Here is a 19354-nt window from a genome sequence, read left to right as displayed (position 1 = left end):
ATCATACTACAGGAGAAACTGTACAAGCAATAATGAGGAAGATGTTGAAGAATTTCACTGCCATAGTTCCACTCACTTTTTTGTTCTCTGGGTAGCTAAGTGATGTTTCTAATTTTTACATAAACCAAGAAAATGTCTAATGCAGAACTTTAAATCAATTAAAGCCCCAAACCAGCCAAAATATTGACTTTTGTTTTGTATGGAACCTCTATCAGGTTTTGCCGTCGTCTGTTTCCCTATTAGGAAAATCACTTCTTACTTCCTATCTACATTGAGGAAAAAAGAAAAAGCTATCTGTGCCATTCTGGCCAGGTGATGCCTTTACCTCCTATTACCTGTATGGGTCTCAAAGGGAGGGAAAGCAAGGGAAATGTCCCCAATGAGATCAAAGACAGAAATACAAAGCTGATAGAAAATGTAACTTGTTCCAACAAAAATTAAAAACATTGAGCCAGATTTTAAAGAGGCGTATAACTAATACATTCTGAAAGCATGTAGAATTAAATGATGGTATCTATGATCTTTTTGATATCTTAATAACAGTTGTTCTAGACTATATATAGGTTTGTCATATACATGTGTAGCACCCTCCTAGTTAGGTTGCTAGATTGTTAGGCAAATGTAGTTCTTTTTGCCTCCTCTGTATTAACGGGAGCAGTTGGTGATTTATTTTGGTTGTTCTGGATTTCACAGGCTGTGGTTTGATTGTTCTCCCTGCCTTCTGGAAATTTCTAGAATATAGGGAGTTGAACAAGGAAAATGGGCAGCATGAATATTTATGGTATTGCAGTCAATTCCTAGGGAGGTGGGTCTAGAAGTTGTCTGAGAAGCATATAAATAGTCTGATCTTTAAAACAGTGGGATCTTCCTGGTAAAGGGATTCCACCTGCCCAGGTGGAGGGTGCCTACCTTCTGCCCCCCCCGACCATTCTGCTGATTCAAGATGTTCATTGAGGTCCCAGCTGTGGCAGAGCTGGGGGGTCTACACCTGAGAGTCTTTCTGCCTCCCCAAGATTTCGCCTAAAGGATCCAGTCCAGACAGTCTTCATTACACAGCCTCTGGAGGAAGCTACATGGGTGAAGAGGCTCCCCTGTCCTTGTGAGTACTGACTTTACTACAAGATCCTAGTGATTGCATATTCTTGGGTAGCTGAGCCAAGTACTTCCTCTCCTGAGGGGTCTCTACCTCTGGCCTCCTTTAGTGTCTTGTAGGAAGACTGTACTCTGAAGACTAGTAGATTTGTCTTTGGAGATTGCAACCTAGAGATGTGTGTCCTATTATATTTAGTGGTCCTGGTGTATTCCATATCATCCTATATTCTCTCCTAGCTGGTCCATTTTTTTTTCTCCCTCCCAATCCTTGCAAGGTCTCTTGTTCATTGTGCTACTAAACACACCAGACTACCAGTTATTTACTACTAAATACAGGATTAAGAGAAAATTACCTGATGATGATGTAACTGGGTTATACTCTTCAGTTTTTCTACAAGATGCATTTTCTCAGCTTTCTCTGTGTGTGATATGAGTAGGAGGTGACCGGCCAACCTTTCAATATCGGGCTGATTCTCTAGGATCCGAGTCTTCTCCTGATCACTATTGTCCTCCATATCATCAATCACCACTATCACATAGTCCTTTCCTGAGTACACAGAGGACATCAATGATCAATATACAGGTATGTACAGTTCATTTGTCGTGTATACTGTATGTTTTCTTATCTCTTTGGCCAACACCAAAATCATCTCAATGTTCTCTATATGCAATCAGATTCGTTTTGATTTTGAATGGTCTCTACTACTGTGACACATCTACTCACCTAGGTATCAATTCACTATCAATAATATGCATTTAAAAGAACAATTTTGGCTTTCCAGACTCACAGATACCCGCTCTAGTATTGAACATCTGGAATTAAAGATGAGCCCGTACAAGATCCATGTTGCCATGTGATTCAGATTACCCACCATCAGCCAAGTAAAAATGTCAGGTGATCTTCTCTGACCATATATAATTAGTTTTAATGGGCAAATTTTATTTCTATTTTATTTCTAACTGAGCTAAACAGTTAACTCATCATCAATATTGTGTCCTTAAGACTCCTTCACTTGAGCACCTAGGGCACTGTAAAACTGGTAGTTAAAGGGGGGCTGTAAACATGCCATGGCCAGGACGATTTGCATTACTGATGTGACAAATTAAAGCAGAGCAATATGCAACACTTTTTTCATTTTGGATAGAGTAAAGGAGGGTTATAACCCCTGCAAGACTTATTTCTGCCATCTGTGTCCTATTAGGGAAAGTTCCCTTCACTTCCTGTCCCATAGTCAAAACAGGAAATGAGAGGAAACTCTGCAAATTATGGGAATCTCTTGGAGCCCTCCAGTTCACCAGATTTTTTGTCCTCATTAAAAGATTTTCCCTCTAGCACTGTTATGGGGCCAACTCAAAATTTGTGATTTTCTATTACTTTCACTTACAATGATAATGGTAAACAGGACAAATAGAGAGGGTGCATCACCATAAAGGGGACACAGACAGCAATACAAGCATGAGAGGGGTCCTAATTCCTTTCCACTCTATCCAAAACAAAATAAAAATATTTTGCCTACTGTCATGTCAAGCTGACAAGGGGTATCACCTGTTAAGCTCACCCATTCAAGTCAAGGGGACCCTATCGCAAGCACAGCATTTGACTTGCAGTTGTGGCACCTTAGTCCAATTCAAATGTTCTGTTAGGCAGTTCACCTCCTGAATGCATAGAACCCACAGCTTAGCCACTCTTAAAATAGCAATCCTTCGCAGAACACTTTTCAGAGAATGTTGTAATGTGAACCTAGCCTTACCAAGCTTCTTCTCAAGATAATCCAGTTCTTCATCATACAGAGAGTCGGAGACATTGGTGATGTTAACTCTTCCTCTGTTCTTGGTGTGATACAGGATACCAAATGTACACTGAAACAAAACCTCTATAAACCTTTGGAATCCATTGTTGGAGATGTAACAAGGTTTCACTTCTTGGATGTTCTCTGTGAAATATTCGGATGTCAGGAGTTCCACCAGCCAGGAGTAATCCTCATCAGAAGATCTGGAGAAGATCCCCACAATGTGCTTTTTACCTGCATGTAGCTGACATATGGAAAGACAGATCAGCACTAGAATGACACAGGTTGTTTGGAAAGTTTGGAATATATTGATGCATTATATAGCCTTGAACGGAAAAGAAAAAGCCTGAATTTTGAAAACTGTCCTCAACAGACAATTCATTAGAAACCAATCAGTTTGGGTATATACTGTGCCATGTAGGAACTGTTGTTCCTCTTTTGAGGAACATTGTCCCAGCTGACCCACTCCAAGAGACTTCTGACTTTTCATTTGGACCAGTAACACCAGAAAAACAACACGTTTCAGCCAGGACTACTTCTCATTAGATGTGCCTGTGTATGAAACCTCACTTTCAATGTCATAAATTTTAACCACTTTGAACGTCCATGTGGTGGTAAGAGAGTGCCACACTAAAAAGCTTTTATTTTTTTGTTGTGACTTTCTCAACAACATAGATGGAGGGGGCCTTGCTTCAAGCCTGTGTCTGGCTATTGGAGAGGTTTCCCATCAGGATATGATGTAAGAGGAATCTTAATGGTGACTAGTGATGGGCTTGATGTTCGAGTCAAATGTGAGTTTGACTCAAACATCGACCATTTGTGTGGCTGGTGAACACACGAACGGTAACGGCGCTTGGTGGGCTGTTCGTCTGCTGCACCCCACAATGCACTGCACTCTGATAGTGCATTGTGATTGGCCAAAGCAATGCACCTGACCACAGGTGCTTTGGCCAATCACAGCACAACCAGCATGCCATGGTCAATGACATCACAAGGAGGCAGGGTCACCCAGTGACATCACAGAGTGGCCCTCGCCCCTTAAATATTTCGGAACTGTCAGGGCAGTGGAACAGTCAGACGACAGGAGCCAGTGTCAGCAGCGAAGCATTTTTTTTTCTTTTTTCAGGTCGGCGGTGGAAGCGGACATCGTGATTGTTGTTGGTTCTACTTTGGGGGACATTTTTTTAATTTTTGTTGTTTTAATAGAGGACTTGTCAAAGACTCTCTTCTGTCATTTTTGTTACACCATACCTTTTTTGTGAATGAGTAGCTGTACCATGTACCCCATACTCGCTCACTCATATTCACATGGGGAGAGGCAGGGATCTGTGTGTCCCCTTGTTAAAAGTGGCTTCCAGATTCCAATTTTTACAACTCCCAAAGATACCCACAAACACCATCCATAATTGACATGGGGACAAGGTGCTTTGGGGGAACCCATATGTTGATGGCATGTGGCCTGGCATGGTTCAGGAGGGAGGAGAAGTCGCTCTTCCCCCCCCTTTCCTGTCCTGCTGGGCTGCATGCTCGGATAAGGAGCTGGTATGGATTTTGGAGGGGACCCCATGCCATTTTTTAAAAACATTTTGACATGGGGGTTTCCCTCATAGCCCATACCAGACCTGAGGGGGGGGAAGCCCATGCCATTTTTCTTAAGGAAAATAAAACACAGTTTACAATTACAAAGCAAAGGCTGGGTAATAGAGATTCAGACGTGTTGGCAGATTCTAAAAATGGAGTGCAGTCCTTAACTTGGCTTGGAACACAATTAAAGGAGAATATTTTTTTTAATCACATACAGGTAAACAATATTACATTAAACTGTTTTTTACTTGTGTATGCATTTGTTCTATTTTCCATTTTCCTTGTGTCTTTTATGTGGGAGAAAGAGTAGCATTTTTAGATTTCTTACCTCTGGGGAAATAATGGTCTTAAGCTCTGCAAAAGAAACATAACAAATAAGACCTACAGTACTAACCTTTACATTTATCTATTTTTCTTCCACTATATTATAAGATCAAGTATAGCTATGAAAACAATGTATTTTTAGATGTTCACCTTGACTGTAAGACCTTTCTGTCCTATCTTTAGAATCGAGAGTACACATAGATGTGTGTGGTTTGGGAGTGGATGAGGCAGTTCATAAATAATATGGATGAAATGAAATGACGGGGAGAAGAAGATGAGGGGCTAAGATGAAACAGAGGAAAGAGAAGGAGATGAGGAGTTTAGATGGAGGAGATAAGGGAGAAGGAGATCAGGGGTTGAGATAGAAGAGAGGAAGTTTAAGATGAAAGACAGAAGAAATAAGGAGTTGAGGGCTTTAGATGGAAGAGAGGAGAGAAAAGGAGATGAGGGGTTGAGATGGAAGAGAGGAAGTTTAAGATGGAAGTTTAAGATGAAAGACAGAAGAAATAAGGAGTTGAGGGCTTTAGATGGAAGAGAGGAGAGAAAAGGAGATGAGGGGTTGAGATGGAAGAGACGAGAGAGAAAGAGAGGAGGGGTTTAGATGGAAGAGACGAGAGAAGGAGATGAGCTTAGATGGAAGAAAGGAGGGAGAAGATGAGGAGTTTAGATGGAAGAGACGAGAGAGAAAGAGATGAGGGGTTTAGATGGAAGAGAAAGAGAAAAGGAGATGAGGAGTTTAAATGGAAGAAAGGAGGGAGAAGAAGATGAGGGGTTGAGATAAGGAGATGAGGAGGAAGGAGAGGAGTTTGGATTGAAGAGAGGAGAGAGAAGAGGATGAGGGGTCAAGATGGAGGGGGTGAGTGTGAAGGAGATGAAGGGTTTAGATGGAAGAGAGGAGAGAGAAGGAGATGAGGTTTTGAGATGGAGGGGATGATGGGTTTAGATGGAAGAGAGGAAGGAGAGGGAGATTAAGGGTTGAAATGGAGGAGATGGGGGGTTTAGATGGAAGATAGGAGAAAAAGGAGATGAGGGGTTGAGATGGAGGGGATGAGGGAGAAGAGACGTGGGGTTTAGATGGAAGAGACTAGAAAGAAGGAGATGAGGGAGAAGAAGGTGAGGAGTTAAGATGGAGAAGATGCGGAAGAAAGACATTAAGGGTTTAGGTGCAAAAGAGGAGGAAGAAGAAAATGAGTGGCTAATATAGAGATGAGAGAGAAGTAGATGAGAAGTTTAGATGGAATAGAAGAGGGAGAAGGAGTTGAGGGGTTGTGATGGAGGGAATGAGGGAATGAGGGAGAAGGAGATGAGGGGTTTAGATGGAAAAGATGAGAGAGACGGAGATGAGGGGCTGAGATGAAAGAGAGAAGGAAGAAGGAGATGAAGAGTTTAGATGAAGGAGATGAGGGGTTGAGATGGAAGAGAGGAGAGAGAAGGAGATGAGAAGTTTAGATAGAAGAGAGGAGGGAGAAGAAGATGAGTGGTTTAGATGGAAAGAGGTAAAGAAATAAATAAAATAGACATAGATGTAAAAATGGATTTTTAAAATGCTCACCTTGGTTGTTGTACTTATCCATCACATTTGCTGGACTCACATTTGCTGGACTGTAAGTTTTAGCACATCTCTTTTGTCTTGCAGTTGATGGGATTGACAATAGTAGATCTTTTCCTGAAAACATGGCACATTATATGGGTGAAAAAATAATCACAGGAGTTTATAAAATGGTATTTTAAACACGTATATTCAGAAATATCCGAAATTTTTCACCAATCTTCTTTCAACTTAGATTTCGTGATTCAATGTACGAAAATAAGAGCCACTCAAAGCCCTTGTTTACTTGTGTAATTCTCACATCTTTGGCCAGGTGCCACACACTGCTGTTGTCACAAACATGGGAACTTTGTTCAACCACATTGACTTTCTGGATAGTCCTCACCCGTGGTCAAGTCCCTTTGATGTATTTAGAAGAGAAGGTGAAACACATTAGAGTTGATTTACTAAAATTCTAGAGTGCATGATAGCCAATCAGCTTCTAACTTCAGATTGTTGTTATTTTTTGAAAAAAAAAGTTGGAAACTGATTGGCTATCATGCACAGATGCACCCGATTTTGCACTCTCCAATTTTAGTAAATCACATAATATTTAGTACTGTAATGTATTCAGCATTTCTCAGCTTTGTGTTTATTCAGCTGATATACTAGATAGACACTGCAAAAGACTAATACAGAGAGAAAGCAAACAAAATATTACAACAAAAAGCTTAACTTTTACAATAAAAGTCACGCATTTTGATTTTTGAGATCCCAGCCCTGATCATTATACTCACCCACTATCTGTGTTGGACAGGAAGAGTTATTAAATATTTCATGGTTTGAGGTAGGTGAGACCGTCCCTAGTAACTCCTCTCCTGAAATTACATCATATGACTGTAAAAGTTATATAGCAGAAACATTTCATCGTTTATCACTGCTATAATATGCAAACTATTTTTTCAATTGCTTACATTGTTTTTTTATACATACCCATTGTGTGTGCTGGATGGGAATTATGACCACGTCCTTCCTTGTTTGTGGATACTGGGGAAAACACAGGAGGATCTCCCCCTGAGATGCCATCATATGGGTGAAAATAGATGACAGAAATACGTAAAATATTACTGTAAATAAATTGTATTTTTTTCATACTTACCCATCATGTGTGGTGCATGGTAAGAACTAACAGGTTTGTCCTGGGTTGGGGCAGCTGTGGACAGTGCTAATGTATTTACCCCTGAAATAGCATCAGCTATGGGTTAAAACAGTCACATAAAAATAAATAAATAAATAAAAAGAAAAAAATAGTAAATTTTATTTTTTAAATGACCATATTAGATTTTATATTTACCCATCATGTGTGCTCCATGTTGAGTACTAACATATCTGTCCTGGTTCGGCAAAGCTAGGACAGGCACCAGTGGATCTACCAATGAAGGAACACCTATTAGGGGTTACAATGGTCAGATACCAGAAGGATATCACATGGTAGTCATTATTAAAGTGGAACTTCAGTCAGATAATTAAGTCCTCCTCGATCACATCAGGCTGGCCCCTTTTGTAGGTATAGCTACTGTATGTAAAGCATTAAAAATAAGTGCCTACACGGTTTAAAATCCAGTAATACACTGTCTCGTCCTGTTCTGCACATGCTCAGTTACTCTCTATTTTTCAGCGCTGTGCCATATTTGTAGAGGAAGAAATGTTGACAGCCTGAAAATTTACGCTGCTCAGGGGCTTTGGGCTTCAGCAAAATGGCCGCCTCCAGCAATACGAAACCGGGACAATGATGGAGGCAGTTTACAGCACACACTCATTTTGGTTGCATAATTAATTATGTGGAATGTATGTTCCTTGCTAAAGAACATTATTTTTATAAAGTTGTTATGGGTAGAGTTCCACTTTATATGAGGATTCTGGTCAATGCATGCAGTTGCTGGTGCGGACTCCGGTGGATCTATCTCTGAATACCATCATTTGGGTGAAAATAGTCAAATAAAAGAAGTATATGAAATATTACTGTGAACACATGCATTTTTTTTCCTCATGTATTTATTTATTTCAGGTACTTATATAGCGCCATCAATTTACTTAGCACTTTACATATATATTATACATTCACATCAGTCCCTAACCCTCAAGGGGAGTACAATCTAAGGTCCCTAACTTATATTCATACATACAGTACTAGAGACAAATTAGACAGTAGAGATGAGCGAATCGAAGTATCCGAAGTGGAATTCGAGTCGAATATCGGAAAAATTTCGATTCGTGCCGAATCCGAAAAACAGCCTAATTCGGACGCGCGAATCGAAATTTTTCCGAAAATGGCGGCTGACATGTGCGGCGACGGAGCGGGGATGTCGGGGAAGGCGCGCAGACAAGGCGCGCTGCCCCATAATGCATTCCTCAACGACATGTGATCGCATCAGCCAATCAGCAGCCAGCCAGCCAGCACTGTGTAATGGTCGAGGTATATATAGCGGCCATTTTGGAAATCTTCATTTGCCTGCAGTCATTGAACAGAGGCAGACCGCTCTGTACTAGGGACAGGGACAGAGTTAGGGCCACAGAAACGAGAATTGGGGACAGAGAGAAGTTACTTAGGGACAGAGAACCATTACTCAGGGACACAGACTTGTTAATGAGGGCCACAGAATCGTTATTTAGGGACAAAGAAACGCTAGTTAGGGCCACAGAATTCATACTCAGGGACAGACAGAATTTTCACTCAGTGCCAGAGAATTGTTACTTAGGGCCACAGAAACGTTATTAGGGCCACAGAATTTTTACTCAGGGACAGACAGAATTGTTACTGAGTGCCAGAGAATTGTTACTCAGGGACAGACAGAATTGTTACTGAGTGCCAGAGAATTCTTACTCAGGGCCACAGAATTCATTCTCAGGGACAGACAGAATTGTTACTCAGGGACAGACAGAATTGTTACTGAGTGCCAGAGAATTGTTACTCAGGGACAGACAGAATTGTTACTGAGTGCCAGAGAATTGTTACTCAGGGACAGACAGAATTGTTACTGAGTGCCAGAGAATTGTTACTCGCACAGACACAAAATTGTTACTTGCACAGACACAGAATTGTTACTCGCACAGACAGAATTGTTACTCAGGGCCACAGAATTCATACTCAGGGACAGACAGAATTGTTACTGAGTGCCAGAGAATTGTTACTCAGGGACAGACAGAATTGTTACTGAGTGCCAGAGAATTGTTACTCAGGGACAGACAGAATTGTTACTGAGTGCCAGAGAATTGTTACTCAGGGACAGACAGAATTGTTACTGAGTGCCAGAGAATTGTTACTCGCACAGACACAAAATTGTTACTTGCACAGACACAGAATTGTTACTCGCACAGACACAGAATTGTTACTCAGGGCCACAGAATTCATACTCAGGGACAGACAGAATTGTTACTGAGTGCCAGAGAATTGTTACTCAGGGACAGACAGAATTGTTACTGAGTGCCAGAGAATTGTTACTCAGGGACAGACAGAATTGTTACTGAGTGCCAGAGAATTGTTACTCGCACAGACACAAAATTGTTACTTGCACAGACACAGAATTGTTACTCGCACAGACACAGAATTGTTACTCAGGGCCACAGAATTCATACTCAGGGACAGACAGAATTGTTACTGAGTGCCAGAGAATTGTTACTTAGCGACAGACAGAATTGTTACTGAGTGCCAGAGAATTGTTACTCAGGGACAGACAGAATTGTTACTGAGTGCCAGAGAATTGTTACTCAGGGACAGACAGAATTGTTACTGAGTGCCAGAGAATTGTTACTCGCACAGACACAAAATTGTTACTTGCACAGACACAGAATTGTTACTCGCACAGACACAGAATTGTTACTCAGGGCCACAGAATTCATACTCAGGGACAGACAGAATTGTTACTGAGTGCCAGAGAATTGTTACTCAGGGACAGACAGAATTGTTACTGAGTGCCAGAGAATTGTTACTCAGGGACAGACAGAATTGTTACTGAGTGCCAGAGAATTGTTACTCGCACAGACACAAAATTGTTACTTGCACAGACACAGAATTGTTACTCGCACAGACACAGAATTGTTACTCAGGGCCACAGAATTCATACTCAGGGACAGACAGAATTGTTACTGAGTGCCAGAGAATTGTTACTCAGGGACAGACAGAATTGTTACTGAGTGCCAGAGAATTGTTACTCAGGGACAGACAGAATTGTTACTGAGTGCCAGAGAATTGTTACTCGCACAGACACAAAATTGTTACTTGCACAGACACAGAATTGTTACTCGCACAGACACAGAATTGTTACTCAGGGCCACAGAATTCATACTCAGGGACAGACAGAATTGTTACTGAGTGCCAGAGAATTGTTACTCAGGGACAGACAGAATTGTTACTGAGTGCCAGAGAATTGTTACTCAGGGACAGACAGAATTGTTACTGAGTGCCAGAGAATTGTTACTCAGGGACAGACAGAATTGTTACTGAGTGCCAGAGAATTGTTACTCAGGGACAGACAGAATTGTTACTGAGTGCCAGAGAATTGTTACTCGCACAGACACAAAATTGTTACTTGCACAGACACAGAATTGTTACTCGCACAGACACAGAATTGTTACTCAGGGCCACAGAATTCATACTCAGGGACAGACAGAATTGTTACTGAGTGCCAGAGAATTGTTACTCAGGGACAGACAGAATTGTTACTGAGTGCCAGAGAATTGTTACTCAGGGACAGACAGAATTGTTACTGAGTGCCAGAGAATTGTTACTCGCACAGACACAAAATTGTTACTTGCACAGACACAGAATTGTTACTCGCACAGACACAGAATTGTTACTCAGGGCCACAGAATTCATACTCAGGGACAGACAGAATTGTTACTGAGTGCCAGAGAATTGTTACTCAGGGACAGACAGAATTGTTACTGAGTGCCAGAGAATTGTTACTCGCACAGACACAAAATTGTTACTTGCACAGACACAGAATTGTTACTCGCACAGACACAGAATTGTTACTCAGGGCCACAGAATTCATACTCAGGGACAGACAGAATTGTTACTGAGTGCCAGAGAATTGTTACTCAGGGACAGACAGAATTGTTACTGAGTGCCAGAGAATTGTTACTCAGGGACAAACAGAATTGTTACTGAGTGCCAGAGAGTTGTTACTCGCACAGACACAAAATTGTTACTTGCACAGACACAGAATTGTTACTCGCACAGACACAGAATTGTTACTCGCACAGACACAGAATTGTTACTCAGGGCCACAGAATTCATACTCAGGGACAGACAGAATTGTTACTGAGTGCCAGAGAATTGTTACTCAGGGACACCTAATCGTTGAATTAAATAGTATGTCAGACAACATGCAGAGGAGTGGCAGAGGAGGCAATGTTTTAGGAGCGAGCAGACGTGGCAGCAGAGGAAGGGGTCGAGGCAGCAGTATTCGCAGCCAGAGGCCAGTGCTCCCGGTGTCATCCAGCGGTCGTGTCTCCACCGACAACCCTGCCGTCATTGATTGGTTGGCTCGGTCGTCTTCCTCTTCCCAGGTCACCTCTGACACCTACAGCCAACGGTCGGTGGGTACGTCAGACACAACCGTTAGTTGGCATGGCCCGGGACCAAGCCCACTGAAATCACGTGTCCTCTACCTGCCCCTGTCCTTTGCTGTTCCCTCACCAAGCGAAGTATCGCATGCTGTGGGCTCAGCCCCACTGTACAGTGAGGAAGAGCTAACAGAGGGCGGTCAGGAACGGGGGGAGACATCGGCCTTTTCAGCAGCCAAGCGAACAAGTACTGGCGAGGAGAGTGGCTCGGTAGCCGGTCTAGAGACAGGTCTGTCTCCTGACCCAGACGCAGCCGAGGGGGCTAGTAGTGAGGCGGAGACCCTACTTGATGATGAGGAGGTTGATCGCACTTGGCAGCCTCGTCGTCATCAGGCAATTTCTTCCGCATCATCAGGAGAAGAGGGTGGCAGCTTGGCAGCGAGCAAAACAGTCGGTGGGTTGCCCAGGAGACAGCAGCAGGGTCGCATCAGTGTCAGTGGAGCCAAACGTCCACGGAGTAGAGCACCAGCTCCACTGCAGCCTACCACCACGGCCAGTAGTGGTGCCGGTGCGCACGGAGGAAGTAGCAGTCAGCCAGTGAAGAGTAGCGGGGGCAAAGTTTCCTACTCGGTGGTGTGGCAATTTTTCCTCAAGCCGCCCGAGGAAGTAAACGTAGCCGTATGTCGACTATGTGGCCAGAAATGCAAGCGTGGCCAGGGGGCCCATGTTGGGACTACAGCGTTGCGTCAGCATATGCAGCGTCACCATTCGGTGGCCTGGGAAAACCGTGATAAACATACGGCGGTTCTGCCTGCCCCAGCCCCCGCTCCATCACCCGCTCCGTTACTTGCTCCGTCACCCGACGTCGTCAATCGCCCTCTATCAGCCAGTCAAGGCTCCAACACCTCTGCTGAGGGGAGTTGTCGCTCGTTGGCATCTTCCGCTCGTTCAGATGCTCCTTCTCCTGCTACTCCTCTTCTCGGATTCCGTCAACAGTCTTTCTTGGAATCCGTATCCAAGAGACAACAGTTTGCGAGCACGCACCCGACGGTGCAAAAGCTGAACGTCCTCCTGTCCAAGTTGCTGGTGCTGCAGTCCCTCCCTTTCCAACTGGTGGACTCAGCACCTTTCCGAGAAATGATGGCTTGTGCCGCGCCGCGGTGGAGAGTGCCAAGCCGTCATTTCTTTGCCCAAAAGGCAGTGCCAGCCCTGCATTCACATGTAGAAGAGATGGTGGGCCAGTCTTTGAGCATGTCGGTCTCTGCCAAAGTGCACGGCAGCGCCGACGTGTGGAGCTGTAACTACGGTCAGGGACAGTACATGTCATTTACGGCCCACTGGGTGAACGTGGTGCCGGCACAGCCGCACCAGCAACTTGGACAGGTCACGACGCTTTTGCCTCCACGTTTGCACGTCCTTGGTCCAGCAAGCATGTCCGCCTCTACCACCTCTTTTTCCGCCGTGTCCTCAGCCGCCACCCCCGTGCCAAGTCCCATTACCCGACCGGCATATCACATGTGCAGGGCGCAACGGTGTCACGCTGTGCTGCACCTGGTATGCCTTGGCGAACGTAGTCACACAGGGGAGGAACTGCTGAGTGTAATGAACAGAGAAATCGACAGATGGCTGTCTCCGCGCAAACTGAAAATCGGAACCATGTTGACTGACAACGGAAAGAACATGGTGTCTGCTCTGCGTCAAGGAAGGTTGTGCCATGCGCCATGCATGGCTCACGTGTTCAATCTGGTTGTCAAGCGGTTCCTAAAATCCACCATCCAACTGCAAGACATCCTTAAAATGTCACGTAAACTGTGCATGCATTTCAGCCATTCCTACACCGCAAAGAACACCCTCATTGAGCTGCAGCGGCAGAACGGAATTCCACAGCATCGCCTGATCTGCGACGTTGCAACAAGGTGGAATTCAACCCTACACATGTTAGACCGCCTTTACGAGCAGCGAAAGGCCATCACCGATTTCCTGATGTTACAAGCGGATAAAGGTACTCCCCTGTGTAACTTAGATGTCAGCCATTGGCAGCTCATGCGTGACACCTGCCGCTTGCTCAGGCCCTTTGAGGAGGCCACGCTATTCGTGAGTCGGCAGGACTATGGGATGAACGACGTCATTCCTCTGTTGCACGTCCTGGAACAAATGCTGTTAACAATGGCTGGTCAGGGTGCGGTAGACGTGGCGCACAGATCTCAACGCCACATGACCCCTGTGGGGGCAGGACAGGAAGAAGAGGAGGAGGTAGAGGAGGACATTTGTGCTCAGGAATTATTGAGTGAAATGGGTGGTTTTTCCACTCAGCGGACAGGAGTGGAGGAGCAGGAGCATCTGGTAGAGGAGGAGGAGGAGGAGACAGAGGACCCAGACGCACCGTGGCAGTATGCTGTGGAGATGGAGGCAGGGAGTCCCTCGCATTCCTTGGCACAAATGGCCCATAGCATGCTCGGTTGCTTGTGTAGCGACAGCCGAATAATAACCATCAGACAGAGGGATGACTTTTGGCTGTCCACCTTGTTGGACCCTCGCTACCGGTCCAAAATGGTGGCCTTTTTCACACCTGCTGAGAGGGAGGCCAAAATTACGTACTATAAAAACCACCTATGTAGTCAGTTGGTCTCTGCCTTTGTGCGCCAACGTCCATCCTCAGACACTGTGGGCCCTGTGCGCTCGCGTTCCGCTGGCATGGCAGCAGGGGAGGGGTGGGGTGGTAGGAGCAGTGGCAGCTCCACCAGCAGTGGCTGCCTCAGTCTGCAGTCGATGATGAGTAGCTTTCTTCACCAGCGCAGTGAGGAAACTACTAACCAGCCGCAGCAGCAGCAGCAGCATCAGGTGGACCTGGAGCAGGAGCTCAAACAACAGGCTTGGGCCTACTTGGACAGCACCCTGCCAACCGAGGTAGACAATCCCCTTGACTACTGGGCAACGAAACTTGACCTTTGGCCCCAACTAGCTGAATTTGCCCTTGAAAGGCTGTCATGCCCGGCCAGTAGCGTGGCATCGGAGCGCGTGTTTAGTGCGGCAGGAGGTATTGTAACTCCGCGGAGGACACGACTGTCCACCCAAAGTGTGGAGAGACTCACGTTTGTGAAAATGAATCAGGCGTGGATTAGTCTGGATTTCAAACCACCAGTTCCTGACACAACTGACTAAATCCGCCATGAATCATGCCTCAAACATGTGCCACTTTCAGGTCTCCTCACACTGCTGGTGTGTTTAATTTTTTGACATAGGGTGCTGGCAGATTACGGGCCTCCTATAGCTGCTGCCAGGCCCCTAATCTGCCATAGGCCCCTATATACCGCCTCCTCATGCTGCTGCTAGGTCCAGAGTCTCTCATGGGTCCCTGTACGGCCTCCCATTGCTGCTGTCTCCATCGCCACACTCTGCTGCCATGTGCCACTTTCAGGTCTCTTCACACTGCTGGTGTGTTTAATTTTTTGACATAGGGTGCAGGCAGATTACGGGCCTCACATAGCTGCTGCCAGGCCCCTAATCTGCCATGGGCCCCTATATACCGCCTCCTCATGCTGCTGCCAAGTCTAGAGTCTCTCATGGGTCCCTGTACGGCCTCCCATTGCTGCTGTCTCCATCGCCACACTCTGCTGCCATGTGCCACTTTCAGGTCTCTTCACACTGCTGGTGTGTTTAATTTTTTGACATAGGGTGCAGGCAGATTACGGGCCTCACATAGCTGCTGCCAGGCCCCTAATCTGCCATGGGCCCCTATATACCGCCTCCTCATGCTGCTGCCAAGTCTAGAGTCTCTCATGGGTCCCTGTACGGCCTCCCATTGCTGCTGTCTCCATCGCCACACTCTGCTGCCATGTGCCACTTTCAGGTCTCTTCACACTGCTGGTGTGTTAAATTTTTTGACATAGGGTGCAGGCAGATTACGGGCCTCACATAGCTGCTGCCAGGCCCCTAATCTGCCATGGGCCCCTATAAACCGCCTCCTCATGCTGCTGCCAAGTCTAGAGTCTCTCATGGGTCCCTGTACGGCCTCCCATTGCTGCTGTCTCCATCGCCACACTCTGCCATGTGCCACTTTCAGGTCTCTTCACACTGCTGGTGTGTTAAATTTTTTGACATAGGGTGCAGGCAGATTACGGGCCTCACATAGCTGCTGCCAGGCCCCTAATCTGCCATGGGCCCCTATATACCGCCTCCTCATGCTGCTGCCAAGTCTAGAGTCTGTCATGGGTCCCTGTACGGCCTCCCATTGCTGCTGTCTCCATCGCCACACTCTGCCATGTGCCACTTTCAGGTCTCTTCACACTGCTGGTGTGTTTAATTTTTTGACATAGGGTGCAGGCAGATTACGGGCCTCACATAGCTGCTGCCAGGCCCCTAATCTGCCATGGGCCCCTATATACCGCCTCCTCATGCTGCTGCCAAGTCTAGAGTCTCTCATGGGTCCCTGTACGGCCTCCCATTGCTGCTGTCTCCATCGCCACACTCTGCTGCCATGTGCCACTTTCAGGTCTCTTCACACTGCTGGTGTGTTAAATTTTTTGACATAGGGTGCAGGCAGATTACGGGCCTCACATAGCTGCTGCCAGGCCCCTAATCTGCCATGGGCCCCTATAAACCGCCTCCTCATGCTGCTGCCAAGTCTAGAGTCTCTCATGGGTCCCTGTACGGCCTCCCATTGCTGCTGTCTCCATCGCCACACTCTGCTGCCATGTGCCACTTTCAGGTCTCTTCACACTGCTGGTGTGTTAAATTTTTTGACATAGGGTGCAGGCAGATTACGGGCCTCACATAGCTGCTGCCAGGCCCCTAATCTGTCATGGGCCCCTATATACCGCCTCCTCATGCTGCTGCCAAGTCTAGAGTCTGTCATGGGTCCCTGTACGGCCTCCCATTGCTGCTGTCTCCATCGCCACACTCTGCCATGTGCCACTTTCAGGTCTCTTCACACTGCTGGTGTGTTTAATTTTTTGACATAGGGTGCAGGCAGATTACGGGCCTCACATAGCTGCTGCCAGGCCCCTAATCTGCCATGGGCCCCTATATACCGCCTCCTCATGCTGCTGCCAAGTCCAGAGTCTCTCATGGGTCCCTGTACGGCCTCCCATTGCTGCTGTCTCCATCGCCACACTCTGCTGCCATGTGCCACTTTCAGGTCTCTTCACACTGCTGGTGTGTTAAATTTTTTGACATAGGGTGCAGGCAGATTACGGGCCTCACATAGCTGCTGCCAGGCCCCTAATCTGCCATGGGCCCCTATAAACCGCCTCCTCATGCTGCTGCCAAGTCTAGAGTCTGTCATGGGTCCCTGTACGGCCTCCCATTGCTGCTGTCTCCATCGCCACACTCTGCCATGTGCCACTTTCAGGTCTCTTCACACTGCTGGTGTGTTTAATTTTTTGACATAGGGTGCAGGCAGATTACGGGCCTCACATAGCTGCTGCCAGGCCCCTAATCTGCCATGGGCCCCTATATACCGCCTCCTCATGCTGCTGCCAAGTCCAGAGTCTCTCATGGGTCCCTGTACGGCCTCCCATTGCTGCTGTCTCCATCGCCACACTCTGCTGCCATGTGCCACTTTCAGGTCTCTTCACACTGCTGGTGTGTTAAATTTTTTGACATAGGGTGCAGGCAGATTACGGGCCTCACATAGCTGCTGCCAGGCCCCTAATCTGCCATGGGCCCCTATATACCGCCTCCTCATGCTGCTGCCAAGTCCAGAGTCTCTCATGGGTCTCTGTACGGCCTCCCATTGCTGCTGTCTCCATCGCCACACTCTGCTGCCATGTGCCACTTTCAGGTCTCTTCACACTGCTGGTGTGTTTAATTTTTTGACATAGGGTGCAGGCAGATTACGGGCCTCACATAGCTGCTGCCAGGCCCCTAATCTGCCATGGGCCCCTATATACCGCCTCCTCATGCTGCTGCCAAGTCTAGAGTCTCTCATGGGTCCCTGTACGGCCTCCCATTGCTGCTGTCTCCATCGCCACACTCTGCCATGTGCCACTTTCAGGTCTCTTCACACTGCTGGTGTGTTAAATTTTTTGACATAGGGTGCAGGCAGATTACGGGCCTCACATAGCTGCTGCCAGGCCCCTAATCTGCCATGGGCCCCTATATACCGCCTCCTCATGCTGCTGCCAAGTCTAGAGTCTGTCATGGGTCCCTGTACGGCCTCCCATTGCTGCTGTCTCCATCGCCACACTCTGCCATGTGCCACTTTCAGGTCTCTTCACACTGCTGGTGTGTTTAATTTTTTGACATAGGGTGCAGGCAGATTACGGGCCTCACATAGCTGCTGCCAGGCCCCTAATCTGCCATGGGCCCCTATATACCGCCTCCTCATGCTGCTGCCAAGTCTAGAGTCTCTCATGGGTCCCTGTACGGCCTCCCATTGCTGCTGTCTCCATCGCCACACTCTGCTGCCATGTGCCACTTTCAGGTCTCTTCACACTGCTGGTGTGTTAAATTTTTTGACATAGGGTGCAGGCAGATTACGGGCCTCACATAGCTGCTGCCAGGCCCCTAATCTGCCATGGGCCCCTATAAACCGCCTCCTCATGCTGCTGCCAAGTCTAGAGTCTCTCATGGGTCCCTGTACGGCCTCCCATTGCTGCTGTCTCCATCGCCACACTCTGCTGCCATGTGCCACTTTCAGGTCTCTTCACACTGCTGGTGTGTTAAATTTTTTGACATAGGGTGCAGGCAGATTACGGGCCTCACATAGCTGCTGCCAGGCCCCTAATCTGCCATGGGCCCCTATATACCGCCTCCTCATGCTGCTGCCAAGTCTAGAGTCTGTCATGGGTCCCTGTACGGCCTCCCATTGCTGCTGTCTCCATCGCCACACTCTGCCATGTGCCACTTTCAGGTCTCTTCACACTGCTGGTGTGTTTAATTTTTTGACATAGGGTGCAGGCAGATTACGGGCCTCACATAGCTGCTGCCAGGCCCCTAATCTGCCATGGGCCCCTATATACCGCCTCCTCATGCTGCTGCCAAGTCTAGAGTCTGTCATGGGTCCCTGTACGGCCTCCCATTGCTGCTGTCTCCATCGCCACACTCTGCCATGTGCCACTTTCAGGTCTCTTCACACTGCTGGTGTGTTTAATTTTTTGACATAGGGTGCAGGCAGATTACGGGCCTCACATAGCTGCTGCCAGGCCCCTAATCTGCCATGGGCCCCTATATACCGCCTCCTCATGCTGCTGCCAAGTCTAGAGTCTCTCATGGGTCCCTGTACGGCCTCCCATTGCTGCTGTCTCCATCGCCACACTCTGCTGCCATGTGCCACTTTCAGGTCTCTTCACACTGCTGGTGTGTTAAATTTTTTGACATAGGGTGCAGGCAGATTACGGGCCTCACATAGCTGCTGCCAGGCCCCTAATCTGCCATGGGCCCCTATAAACCGCCTCCTCATGCTGCTGCCAAGTCTAGAGTCTCTCATGGGTCCCTGTACGGCCTCCCATTGCTGCTGTCTCCATCG

At 46.9% G+C, this 19354-nt stretch overlaps 1 protein-coding gene across 1 annotated transcript in view; it reads right to left on the bottom strand.

The window, feature by feature from the left end:
- Nucleotides 1-611: 611 nt before the first annotated feature.
- Nucleotides 612-19354, bottom strand: part of LOC149441014 (uncharacterized) — a 37608-nt gene continuing 18865 nt past the window's right edge. Inside the window, exons 7-15 of the mRNA XM_089657891.1 lie at nt 7673-7765; nt 7478-7558; nt 7312-7392; nt 7116-7196; nt 6343-6456; nt 4795-4820; nt 2844-3126; nt 1446-1639; nt 612-731 (exon numbers count right to left, since the gene is read on the bottom strand). Coding sequence (XP_089514017.1) covers nt 612-731; nt 1446-1639; nt 2844-3126; nt 4795-4820; nt 6343-6456; nt 7116-7196; nt 7312-7392; nt 7478-7558; nt 7673-7765 — 1073 coding nt within the window. The remainder of the gene's footprint in view (nt 732-1445; nt 1640-2843; nt 3127-4794; nt 4821-6342; nt 6457-7115; nt 7197-7311; nt 7393-7477; nt 7559-7672; nt 7766-19354) is intronic.

The sequence above is a fragment of the Staurois parvus genome, unplaced genomic scaffold (genome assembly GCF_062004578.1).
Source record: "Staurois parvus isolate SC_StPar_1 unplaced genomic scaffold, SC_StPar_1.0 ptg001037l, whole genome shotgun sequence".
NCBI lineage: Eukaryota > Metazoa > Chordata > Amphibia > Anura > Ranidae > Staurois > Staurois parvus.
Note: the sequence above shows the minus strand (reverse complement) of the source record. Positions and strands in the feature narration are given on the sequence as shown.